Here is a 13475-nt window from a genome sequence, read left to right as displayed (position 1 = left end):
ATGGTTGTAAATGCCAGTATTAAACCATTACTTTCCATCTGCTGTATGATGTCTGGCTGTTAACCCCTGACAGCAGTATGTATAATATATTGGTTGGGCAGCGGGCCTGGGCGGGGTTGACCCTTTGTGATATATTTAGAGGAGCACTTGCTGAATGTTTTATCCATGCTGCGTAGAAAGAACACAGGGCAGTCATTAAACATTCATATCTGCCACTGAGATGACCTCCTGGAATATCAGCCCATCATCAATGAATCCACGACAGACACTTCTGTAGTTCTCTCAGTCTTTTGCACTTCCCATTGCGCATCTACTGACAGCCCATACATGTATGTATGTGTTTGTGCTTTTACCAGTCTAAATATGCCAGCATGTCACAATAATGAGGGGAAAAATAATAAAAAGGTTTCTGTTTTTTGGCTGTTCTTTAGTTTGCCTCATAGCAGCCATCATTAATATTTAGAAAGATGCATAATAGCCAGTTTATGGTCACGAAGCAGACTGAGTTTTTAAAAGATCTGGGCAATATCAATAAGAAGCAAAGCGACTTGATTTTCTTAAATCTTTCCTAAATCCTTACTTGCTTTTTTTAGTTGACATTTTAGATCCCTGAATGGTGTCTTTTTCCATAAAATGTATTGTGCATATGCACTGTAGGAACCTAATAGAAGGCATCACTCTCAGCTGTGGTCCATGCTGCTTCTTGTGTGTGTGTCTGTGTGCGTGTATGTGTGTGGTTAGGCTATGTGAAGCTTTGCCTCTCAGACACAGTTTAGCAACAGCTCAGCCAGCTTGCATTATTCATACAGAAGTGAGGCAGCAGATAGTGTTACCCCAAGCCAGTATAGCTGGGACATTATGGTTCCCCTTTGCAATTGTAACTGGGGAGACTCATATTCTGATGCACATGCACGCACAGACATAAAATATATTTATATATTTCTATATATGCTCCTATGTCATGCAACTGGATTGAGATGCGGAAGAGGCCTCGTGTTGAGGTGAACTGGGCTGTGGAAGTTTCAGTAACCAGAGAGAGATGGAGAAGGTTGCAGGAGGTCACAAAGGCAAGCTGACGCGGTTGTGGGTGGATACAACCGCAAACGCAACACTTGTGCACGCTCATTCTGAGACAAAGAAGAGGACATCCCTGGACACGGAGACTCACTCTGACGCACTTGCATCGGCTCTCCTTGTTGGGGGGAGCATTGCGCTAAAGTTGGTGCGGTGGCCAAGATGAGGATTCACTGCTGGACTCACAGGACGAACTGACAATGGGAGACACACAAAGGACTACACAGAGTCTGTCAGTGGGATAGCAGGGTCTTTTATCTGTCGTGTGAACCTGGGAAATTACTTACAAACCCATACAGACCATCGGGACCAGGAGCTTGCCTTGCCATGATGGATTCTTTTCTTATTTTAGATGTTAAGTGGAAAAACTCAGTAAGTGGGTAAAACTTGGAAACAATCAGCAAGATTTTTTTTTCCATATGTGATATTTGAAAATCAGTAAGCATCTGCAGTTTGGTTTTTTTTTGTTTTTTTTGCAATACTCCTGGAAAGGAGGTTTGTTTCTCTTTTTGTGTTTAGAAAACAGCTCTTTTGCCAAGGATTGAGGACGTATTGTAATGCGAGCGAGCACTGATGGCTGAGATTCCGACTCCGTTACTAGATCGTCTTTTGAAGGACTGTGGTTTGTGTTTATCTTGGTGTGCATTATAGAACAACTGACTCAAGACAGAGTATCCTGCAGTGTGTGTTTGTGGTGTCACACTGACAGATTGGATAGAGGAAAAAGGAGAGAAGACATGAAAGCAACTGGGGATGAGAAGATGTCACTTCTGTTTAAACTGCTCTTCTTAATGCTGCATATCAACATTTACATTAATGCTGCCCTGTCCAGCATGCTTTTGGGAACTTCCTGACCTTCTTTGAAATGATTTGACTCAGAATTCATCATGCCACCCAAAAAAGGTGACCCAAAATCAGCTGCCAAGAAAGGCAAGTCAGAGGAACCAAAGAAGGGAGGGAAGGATGATAAAAAAGGAGGAAAAGATGACAAGAAAGGGGGGAAGAAGGTGGAGGAGCCCCCAGCTAAGGGGAAAGGAAAGGATGATGGAAAGAAGGGAAAAGGAAAGAAACCTGTCAGTGAGTCGGAGGAGGGGTCGGAGGAAGAAGAAGAGGAGATGAAGACTGAGGAAGAAGAAAGTGGTGACAGTGAGGAAGAAGTAGTGACCAAGAAGCCAGATAAAGGGAAAGGGAAAGCAGCTCTTAAAGGTGCATCCAAGGCCATGGCTGTAAAGGGTTTTAAGCCTCCTTCTAAACAGCCTCCTCCATCAGAGGATGAGAGTGATGATGGAAAGCCACAAATCAAAAAAGGAATGGGTGCAGTAAACCTGAAAAAGATGAGTGATGTACACATTAAAGGAGCGTCTAAGGCCATGATGGGATTTGCTACAGAGGGGCAGAAGAAGACCTTAGGAGCAGCGAAAGTACAGAAGACACCCGATGTGAAATCTCACCTGAAAGGAGCTTCCAAAGCCATAACAGGCCTTACAGGAAAGGCATCCCCTTTCAGTTTTCCCTCTAAACAACAGCAGCCAGAGAAGGCAAAACCAAAGAGAAACCTTAAAAGCACATCCCGTCTCTTCCTACGACTCTCCAAAAAAAAGAAACCAGCTGCTGGTAGTAAACCACTTCTAGGCACCAGCAAGCTTTTTGCTGGTTTTGGGGCAAAGTCTGCTGACAAAAAGCCAGGCTTGTCTGGCTTCAGCTTGCTTAATAAAAAAGACAACAATGCAAAAGAAACCACACCACCTAAAAAGACAATAAATCTATCCAGTTTAGGGGGTAAAGGAAACATGGCAAAAGAGGCAAAGGGACTAGGAGGGAAGTTCAAAGGCATGTTTGGCAAAAAGAAAACCACACCAGGCTTTAAGGCTAAAAGTTCGATGTTAGGGAGGATAGCTGCAGCAACAAACTGGTTGACAGGGAGGTTCCTGACTTCAAAGGGCCATGGTCAATTTGGTGCAAGGGCTGGAGGACGAGGCCGAAAGCGCTTGTCATTTGCTAACAGGGACACTAGAGGGAGACAAACACATTATTACAATGGAGAATATGAGTATGATGATAATGAGTATGGATATGAGGATGATTACCATGACAGGTGGAGGCCTAGAGGCTTTGGTAGACAACCAATTGCCTATGACCCATATGACCCTTTTGGAGAGGAAATGGATTACTATGATGATGATGAGTGGGAAGATGAATATGGTTACTATGATGAGGAAGGCAACTTTTATTACGATGACGAGCTTTACTATGATGATGAAATGGATTACTATGATTACCCTTATGGCTACTATGAGGATGAGTATGACGATTACTATGGTGATGAAGGGGTGGAGTATTACTATGGTGAGGATGGAATGCTATATGCAATAGAGTCAGAACCATATGGCTATTATGGTGATGCCATAAATGGTTTCTCTGACCCATATGATCCTTGGCCATATGAAGAATACTTTGACCACAATGTGGGATCTGCCTTTGGCCTTTCAGACTCTTATGGACTGATGAACGGTGGAAATGGTTTTGTTTCCGGTCTATATAATGACCCAATGCTGGGATATCCACAGCCTGCTCCTACTTATAATCATTATCAGCAACCTTTCCATATGAATTCTGGGCTGATTCCAGTTGAGATTGGGCAGCTATATGGACAAGAACAGCTGTCTTATCCTCTACCTGAGCCAGTTCCTACACAGCAGTTCAGGTTTCCCAGGCCCCAGGTTAGGTTATTTGGAAAAGACAGACTAGAGGTGGAAACATTGCCACCACCTCCTCTTCATTCTCGTCCCCCATCTCCTATGGTTCCTCCTCCCTCCCCAGTTCTGGCCCTCAACAATCAGGAGATTATGTCAGATATACAATATGAGCAACCCATCCACTCATATCATCCTACACAGCCAAATTACCCTACTGTCATGAACCAACAACACACTTCCATTCTTGCTGGACACGCCCCCTTTCTTACAGCCGCAAGCATTCAACAAGAACACATTCCTTTTCCTCAGCACACATACCCTCCTTTCCCTGTTTCTCCTAGTCACCTGACCCCATCTCCCCTGCCACCTCAGTTCTCCTCACAAGTCTATCAAGATCCCCTTGCACAAGACCCACAGACATTCCAGATGGTCCAAATGACACCACTGGGCCCACCAGTGCAGCCAATGATGCATTCACAGCTACATTCACCTGTTGCCTCACCTAGGCCAGTGCGCCGAATGAGTCCCCTTCCATCCCCACAGCTATCACTGAGGCTGGGATCAACTAGGGCAATGGCGCCTCCTTCATCTCGCCTTTCACCACATCACATGGACTTCCAAACAGGCATCCGGTCTGACCTACACCTCTCTCCTCACTCACATAGGCGGGTGCTCAGTCAGCGGGCCCCAGTGCCAGGTCAAAGGCCAACATCCCCAGTTAACAGGCGCAGACCACACAGCCCACCACCTTCTTCTCCACTACAACATAGGAGAGGTATGTCAGTGAGGACTCAGCCTTCAATGACAAAAGAAAGGGGAGATATTCGGTTGCGTCGAGCACCTTCATCTGTCCGACCCCAATCCCCAATTTCCAGCCCGCTAGCTTCTCCCCGGGGATCGCTAAGGAAGAGAGCAAGCCCACCACCTTCCCCAAGACTCTCCTTTAGACAGCAACCTCCACCAGATGCAGTCCATTTGCCTTCTACCAGACCGCAATTGTTCAGAGGAAGAAAACAGACATCTAAGATGAGGCGTTCCCCCTCTCCACCCCAGCCACATACACAAAGAAGGAGCCCGACTCAACCTGAAAGAGCTGAGTCGCCTCCGCGATCCTTCCGCCCCACCTCTCCCCATCGCCCTCCTTCTCCATCGCCGTCGCGCATCACCAGTAGACCCCTCCCCACCCGCTCCTCTACTCGCAGAATGAGAGGTGGTGCAGGGGTTCGAAGTCATGTGCCCATGGGGGCTGTGAAACCGTCTCCAGCCAACCCCTACTTACAGAGACACAGTCGACACGGGGCCCCTGTTACTCAGCATGTTGCCCCATTTAGGTCCTCCATCCATAGTGGTCCCGCCCCTCTTTCAGGTCAGATAGAGGATATAGCTGGAACACCCATGTTAGCCAGGCCAGGCTCCCGGCCTACAGGGTTAAGGGAGTCCAAGCGAATTGGTAGCCCCCAACGAGGATTCCACAGACCTGTAGGTAGAGGGCAGCCATTAGTCCGAATGCCCAGAAACCAGCCCTCTCTTCAGTCTAGGCAGTCATTCAGAGCACCTCCTCCAGGTCCCCCTGCCCCTCCACAGCAATCATTGAAACAGAGTGGCCCTCTTTCTTCCCAGCCATCAGTGCGCCGGCTTCAGAGTACACCTTCATCTCCACAGCCCTTGCAGCAACAATCTCCAATGCTGTCCCGTTCTGCATCTCCCATGCACCATTTGTCTCATCCACCCTCCCCTTTGCCCCACAGGGCAATGAGTCCCCATGGTTTTGGACCAGCATCTTTTCAGCCTCCTGTTCGTAATGCTAATATTTCTCTTGGAACTTTTCCACCATCACAGAATATCACTCAGTATGACTATACATTGATGGAGCCAGACCCATCTCCAATGCTTACAAATGCTTTACCAAACCGTCAAATTGTAGGCTCACCCTTTCCTACCTCTCCTCTCACTTACTCCACTATAGCTCACACTTCACCTTTACAAAGGCCCAGCTCCCCACAAACACAGCATGAGATTTACCCTCAGAGCCTCCCTCAACTTACACCCTCATCACCTAATCTTGGACGCACACTCCAGAACCCTTACCTGCACAATGTCAGCAACACCACAGCTTTTCAGAGGAGCCCATTACCTGGCATGCCTGGTGGACAGGAGGAGATATCAGCTAATGTACAGGAGAGCCAGATGATGCCCCAGTATCCCACTGCTGGTCTATCCAATGCTTTAATGCAGAACTCACGCCTACGGAGTGCCTCCTACTCATTTCCTCTGCAACGCAATGCCAACCTCTATACAACAGTTCTCACACCACCTGAAGCAGCAGTCCCTCTTGCCCCTTCTGTCCTTTCCTCCCCACAGTTGTCCCCTGCTATGCTGACCTCTCAGCTACGTAATGCTTCTTTTGCTTCACCATTTCAGCGACAACCCTCCCCCACATTGCCAGGCTCACCTGCTCCTCCACCTTCCCCACAACAACAAGGAGGTGTCAGAGGTAGCTCCCCACTTCTCTCAGGTGGATTGCGAACTTCACACATCCAGGGATCCATGTTCAAGCTTCCAGGTGGTACTTTGACAATGTCCCGGGGCCCTGTTGAGACTCCAGTTAACACCAATAGTGTAGGTGGTAGCAGTGGGATGCTCTCTAATGCCTTACAGAACCAAAGGCTACATCGGGCGACCTATAGACTACCCGATGGCTCTTTTGTCACAAGAAATGAACCTGCTGAACATGTCTCAGGTCCATCTCCACTGTCTTCCCCTATGCTGTCCTCTGCTTTGCTCAATCCCAATTTGCGACAAGCCACATATCGTTTACCTGATGGTACACTTGTTACTAGGACAGAGTCCACATCTGCACCCTCCCTTTCCTCTTCTACACTCTCTTCTGCTCTTCTCAATGCTAATGTTCGTAACGCCTCTTATCGATTACCAGACAGTTCATTTCTCACACGTCCAGGAGAGCAGACGCAGAGTGCAGAGAGCTCAGTAGCCTCCCCTGGACTTTCTAGCGCCCTGATGAATGCTAACTTGCGTAAGGCAAAGTTTCAGCTCCCAGAAGGATCTTCGTTGTTCTCACGGAACCAAGCTCAACCTTCTTCCTCTGCTTCTTCCGGCCCTGTCCTTTCTGGTGCATTGTTAAAAACCAACATCCGTGGTGCCTCTTATAGGCTTCCAAACACATCATTATTTAAGCAGCCTGGATCTACTGATGCCTCTCAACCGCGCTCACTTGACCTTTCCAATGCTCTTCGCAACCAGAACCTCCGATCTGCCACTTACCGTTTGCCAGACGGAACTCTCATGACCCGCCCTCAGCCGACTTCGGCACCCAAAGCACTTGACCTATCTAATGCCTTATCAAAAAACCCAAACCTTCGTGGGGCGAAATACCGCCTCCCTGATGGCAATATCATGACACGACTCGGTGCCCCCAAAACACCAGAACCTCGATCACTCAACCTATCTGGTGCTTTGCAGAACCCTCACCTTCGGGGGGCCTCCTTTCGCCTACCCTCCTCATATGCAGTAGTATCACCCCAGGTCCAAGGATCTGGCCCTAGACAGCACTGGGCACAGAACGCTGGAGTTGAAGCCCAACAAGATGAAGATGTGTGGGGGGCAGAGAGGGTTTTACCTCATGGGACAGTCCAAAACTTAAATAAGTGGTCCATGTATGGTGAAGGGGAGCTGCTGGACCCCCGCAGCTTGATGGGACAGGAAGGCTTGGGGAATGAGCAAGGAGAATGGAATCTCAGCAGGGAGGGGGAACCACATGGGCAGTGGTTTGACAAGGTAATTTCTAAAAACAAATGTGGCATGACACAACTAAGCATCCACAATGGCTAAAATTGTCATGGTGTCAACCTGTGAAGTGCTTTTGTTTATGCAGTGAGTTCGAAATATCTAGTGTAACATTAGAGTGAAAAAGTTCCATTAGGTATGTCTTGATGTTTTTGTTTTGAAAAAGCAGAATGTTTTGCTAAACAGCAAAAAAGATAAAATTTCTGAAATGTTTTTCATAAAGTTTGAGGGTAAGCAACTAATAATAATTCAAAAGTAAGAGAATCAACAGTTCCTTGTGAGTGAATGTGTTCTTGTAATATGTACTTGCATTTCATTTCTGAATCTCTGTGCTTGTTTTAGATGTATTCAATCAGAAGCCTGCCCACCATGGTTCAGCGGGAGCAAAGAGAGGAAAATGGCGTTGAAGATATGACACAGCTAGAGTAAGTTAAAAACAAAAATGCCACAGTACACCACAGTTACACTTAGAACAAAGACTTACAATTGCAGTGGGGACCTTGAACACTGTCCGGCTGTTCAGGATTTGTATATATTTAATTCATATTTTTGGTTATCAGATTATGGAGGCAATGCATTGTGCTCAGCAGGCAGTGTTGCACAACACATTTTAAACCTTTATAACTAAAGAATGATGAAAGGGTGGAGAAAGTATTTGGCTGTAAGAAAAAAAAGCCCAATTTAAATTCAGTTGAACTCAAACATGAAAAAATAGTGTGGTTTTGGGTTGCTTTTTTGTTCATAAACCCATAAATAATACTCTAATTGCTTCTTTCCCCTAGTGACATGCATGAAGTGGCTGTTCTGCTGAACATAAGGAAAAGGTTTGAGAGAGAGGTTATTTATGTAAGTATTTAAAGTATTTAAGCAATGCACACATTGCAAAAACAACCCTAAGAAGTTTTTTTTTGTTTTTGTTTTTGCAGCACTCATGTATGGTCAAGTTATCTTGTTGTCTTAAAATTTTCCTTAATTTTTATTTAGTTGGATGACAAAAAACTTTGTCTATAAACATCTATGGCTACTTCACAAACTACATTCAGTTTGAAAGACAAACAAAACCTGACCTGTAAACCTACGGCGTATATTTTTAACCTGGAATTAAGAGTTATAAAAGGGACATAGTGCATGTATTTATTTCTTTGGTCAATAATTTTAGATACCAGTTTTAATACACATTGTAGCCTGATGGATTTAAATCTTTGCTGTACATCTAAATTGACCCACAGGCTGATCATTTAACCTAAGTCTGCTGTCTTTAGCAGTACTTGCTGTGTATGGTGTTATTTTTGTGCCACTATTCTGAGCACACGTAAAAAAAATTGCAGGTGCAAGTGTTGCATTTTGAGGAGAAATTTATTTCGAGCAAAGAAAAGCTAAATTTGAGAGAACAAAATTCATTGCTGCGTGCAAAAAATGTATTTCAGTGTTTGCTGTTATCCATACACACACACAAAAGCAGCCCCTGTCGCTCAGTTTTTGCATTTGCGTTTGTTCGCAATGTGTTGCTCGCGCTCTCAACATTTCTGCCTGTGCGTGCTCAACTCTTTCTGTACACCATTATTTGTGCCACAAAACCAGCCAATCACAGACTTGGATGCAAAAAAAATCTGATTGGCTGTTTTGGTCTCCAATCAGCTCGAAATGACGAAATGCAATATCCCAGAATCCATTTCGTCCAAAACTCAAACGAGGCAGTGGCGGAGGAACACAGAGTGGCAGAGTTTGAAATATTACTCTTTCTGGGTCACAAAATAAACTTTTAAGATATTTCATGCGAGAATGGTGCTGTGTGCACTTCAAATATCTGCTCGATTTATCAAGACATCACATATTTGCATAAGTGCTCTAATGCAGCGGTCCCCAACCTTTTTTGCGCCGCGGACCGGTTTATGCCCGACAATATTTTCACGGACCGGCCTTTAAGGTGTCGCGGATAAATACAACAAAATAAAACTAGTACCGGTACCGAAAAAAGAAGATTTATTCATAACACACGTGAAAAGACCCAGGAAAACCGAGTTAACGATAAAAGCGATAACAAAATAACGCTGAAAACCGATAAAAACCCTGAAAACCATACATTTCTCACCTGAGCCTCAACTCTCGCGGCCCGGTACCAAACAACTCACGGACCGGTCCGAGGCCCGGTGTTGGGGACCGCTGCTCTAATGTTTTCAGAGATACCTGTTTGGTCTCTCAGGGCCACCATACGACAGATACAAATTTAGATGTCTTTTAAATTCCGCGCAGGTGATGTATGTTGAACGTGACAAACTGAAAGATTGCATTTGCAGGGGGATGGTGAAATGCACATATAGTAACACAGAAAATCAAAAGAATTGGGATTTATAATAAGTGTTTTTAAAACATATATTAATAATTGTGGTATGTGTGCCAATGTTCATGAAAAGTTTTTGTTCAGATTGGTCCACGTGTTAAGGGATAGATAGGGTACACACAGACACATGTTCCTACACACATACACTACGATCATTATGGTAAAATTACTTTCTTTGTGAACCTCTTCTTTCTTTTTTTTCCAGACATACATAGGCAGCATTCTGGTGTCTGTGAACCCCTATAAGATGCAAAACACCTATGGGACAGACATGGTGCTCATGTACAAGGGCTGTGCCTTGGGAGAAAACCCTCCGTAAGTTATTTTCACTCTAAAATTGTTGAACCGTGAATCTTATATTTAAAAAACAAAACAATAAATGTCAAATTATTAAGTATGTTTCATCCATGCTGACAGCTGCAGCAACAGAGGATCAAAGTGCAGAAAGAGGGAAGCAGAATACTTTGTTGCGCTTCCTTTAAGAGTCTGAAGGCTTGTTGTGTATCTCTTTCTCCTTCAGGCATTTGTTTGCCATAGCAAACGCTGCTCATTCCCAAATGATGGATGCCAAAAAAAAACAGGTCATAATAATCAGGTAAGAGGCTGACTCTCATTTTCTCTTCAGTCACTTTCTCTGTAAATATAAATCAGACAACAGAGACGTGCATGCAGTTAATTATACGGTGCATTGTATTTTTAACATCTGAGTCTTGCAATGTGAAGCTTTTCTTTTGTATCCTTTGATATATCATTGGTAACCTTTCAAGGTTGTCCATGAAGCTTCTTGGTTAAAGGTTTCCATCTGCAGATGGATTAGTGTTTGTAAATTCATGAGTGTCTGTCTGTGGTTTACTGGCCAGCAAACTTAAGATGGAGTGTTTTGGTCCATGTCAGAACTGATCTCTTGGAAGAGAAAACACACACACACACACACACACACACACACACACACACACACGCACATGCACATAAACCAGTGAAGTTAAACACTTGAGTGTGACTTCATTTAGTGGCTGCGCTCATCTGTGAAAACAAACACACCGACATCCAGAGGTTTGCACAAACATAGGTCTATGCTTTTAGATATGACAAAAGACACTCATAATATACACATAAACACACACTCACACATGCACACGCTCTCACAAACCTGGAACACTTTAGCCGTATTCGGAAGGAGACACCTGTAAGGAAAGCCCAGCCAGGTCTGGGTTGGAGCAGGTTATGTTTCAGAGGTGTGTGTGTGTTCGTGTGTGAGTACATTTGTGCGGGCTGTGTGCTTGCAAGTGTGTCTTTGTGTTTCAGTTAGTATGTGTTAAGGGGTAACTGAGGTCTGGTGTACAGTGACCAATAATGGTCCCGTTTTTAGCTAAGCAGCCATTGAGCTGAAACCCTAAACTGGAATACGGTGAAGGTGCCAGCGTCCCTAAATGCACCCCCCCACCCACCCTTTGGCCAAGCTTACATAATGGTGGTATTTAGTGCTTGGCAGTGGTAGATCAATGGACCTGAGTGTGCATGTGTGTGAAACTCGTTCAGGTGGTTTAATGCAAAAGTGGAACCGAAGCCTTGCCTAATGCAAGTTTAGCCTTGTCTCACATCACTTAGTCAATTAAGTCAAACACTCTGCAAGCACCACCACAGAGGTGAAAAGGATCAAATGATGGACGCTCTAAATGATTTCTGGAAGTCCTGAGAAACTGTGCTCTAATTCAGGGTAATGTTCACACTTGGTGAGTTTTTCCTTGCATCAAACCTGTTTTTGTATTTCCACTAGTAGAATACATATGATCAAAATAGTTCAGCGTTATTTTTGCCTACCATTAAAGAATATAATCTTTTACTCTGCTCAAAAATAAAGGAACAATTTTTATTCAGAGTATACCATCAAGTTAGTTAAACTTCTGGGATGTCAGCATGACTGGTTTGGTGGTGGGTCAGGGATGGTCTGGGGAGGCATATCCATGGAGGACACACCTCTACAGGCTGGGCACTGACACCATGACTGGCGTTAGGTATCGGGATGAAATCCTTGGACCCATTGATACACCCTACTCTGGTGCAGTGGATACTGGATTCCTCCTGCTGCTCAACAATGGCCGGCCTCATGTACCAAGAGTATGTAGGCAGTTCCTTGAGGATGAAGGATCTGATACCATTCACTGGCCCCCACGTTTGCCTGACCTAAATCCAATAGAACACCTCTGGGACATTATGTTTCAGTCCATCCGACGCTGCCAGACTGCACCTCAGACGGTCCAGGAGCTCAGTGGTGCCTTGGCCCAGATCTGGGAAGAGATCCCCCAGGACACCATCTGTCTCATTAGGAACACCCCCCGACGTAGTCAGGCATGCATGGAATCATTTCTATCACTTGATGTGGCATCATTTCATTCAGCACATAGCCCAGTCCATATCTGTGTAGATATCAGCATCATTTATTTCCACTGAGATCAGTGTTTCCAAAGTGTTCCTTTATGAAATGGCACCTCATAATTAACTCATCATGGCTGTATAACAATAAAGCTTTTTGTATCTGGGCTTTGAAAAAGCACACACAAATTTTAAACATTAAAAACTGGGCATTGTAATGTTTCATAAGCTCAGTTTGGATGCACTAATATTCAAACTTTCCAGGTGCTGGTTATCTGAGAAAAAGTTGTCTCCAGCTCAGCTGAGCACTGGGGCAGTTCTTTATTGTTTTCATTGCCATGTTGATGGGTTTTCTGTATTCCCAGTGAGACTCTGTTACTGTGTTTCAGTGGGGAGAGTGGGTCTGGAAAAACGGAGTCCACCAAACTCATCCTTCGCTACCTAGCAGCTGTACTTCACAAAACTAATCTTGCGCAACAGGTATGCACACACACTTCCTGACATGAATAAAGAACTGCCATCAGAGTTGGGTATTTGCAAACTAAGACACTCAAAGTTTTCCTTTTTGTAATGACGACTAATGTGCTTGTGCATATTTTTTATTTTCCTGTATCTCTGGTGGCTTTCCTTGGGTGCAGATTGAGGTAGTTGGGGTTTTCTGCATGCTGCGTGTTTTATATTTTACAAGTAATTTTCATCAATGGCCATAAGAATATCAGGTTACTGTGTTTTGCCGTGGTGTGTTTTTCTATGATTCATTTGGCCAGACATTCCCACTGAAACAGCTTCTTTCCTGTATGTTGTACAGTTACAGTTACTGCTCCCTTTATAAGGCGATCTGATAAAGGTTTATTTATTGTATGTATGTTTGGCATCCCTGATAGATACTTGAGGCAGCTCCTCTTCTGGAATCTTTTGGAAATGCCAAAACCGTGCGGAACGATAATTCCAGTCGCTTTGGGAAGTACATTGAGGTCTTTATGGAGAAGTGAGTTTTTTTTTTAAAAAAAAGCAACAAGCAAAACTTTGACCTCTGCTCTGATCTCACTCCAGCTTCTTTTACATCTGAAGCTGCTTCTTTTTCACGTGTGTTTTCTATTTCCTTGTTTTCCCAGTGGTAGGATCAGTGGTGCCATAACCTCTCAGTATCTGCTGGAAAAATCCCGCATCGTCTTTCAGGTGAGGCA

General features: G+C 44.6%; 1 protein-coding gene across 1 annotated transcript in view; it reads left to right on the top strand.

Annotated features, from left to right (window-relative positions):
* Positions 1–1961: 1961 nt before the first annotated feature.
* Positions 1962–13475, top strand: part of myo15aa (myosin XVAa) — a 46428-nt gene continuing 34914 nt past the window's right edge. Inside the window, exons 1-8 of the mRNA XM_087839663.1 lie at positions 1962–7565; positions 7917–7999; positions 8357–8420; positions 10121–10230; positions 10436–10510; positions 12678–12768; positions 13173–13276; positions 13404–13467. Coding sequence (XP_087695789.1) covers positions 1962–7565; positions 7917–7999; positions 8357–8420; positions 10121–10230; positions 10436–10510; positions 12678–12768; positions 13173–13276; positions 13404–13467 — 6195 coding nt within the window. The remainder of the gene's footprint in view (positions 7566–7916; positions 8000–8356; positions 8421–10120; positions 10231–10435; positions 10511–12677; positions 12769–13172; positions 13277–13403; positions 13468–13475) is intronic.

This window comes from Neolamprologus brichardi, chromosome 4 (genome assembly GCF_056152115.1).
Source record: "Neolamprologus brichardi isolate AB-2024 chromosome 4, ASM5615211v1, whole genome shotgun sequence".
In the NCBI taxonomy this organism is placed as follows: Eukaryota; Metazoa; Chordata; class Actinopteri; order Cichliformes; family Cichlidae; genus Neolamprologus; species Neolamprologus brichardi.
The sequence above is the reverse complement of the archived record's forward strand: the minus strand, read 5'-3'. Positions and strand labels throughout refer to the sequence as shown.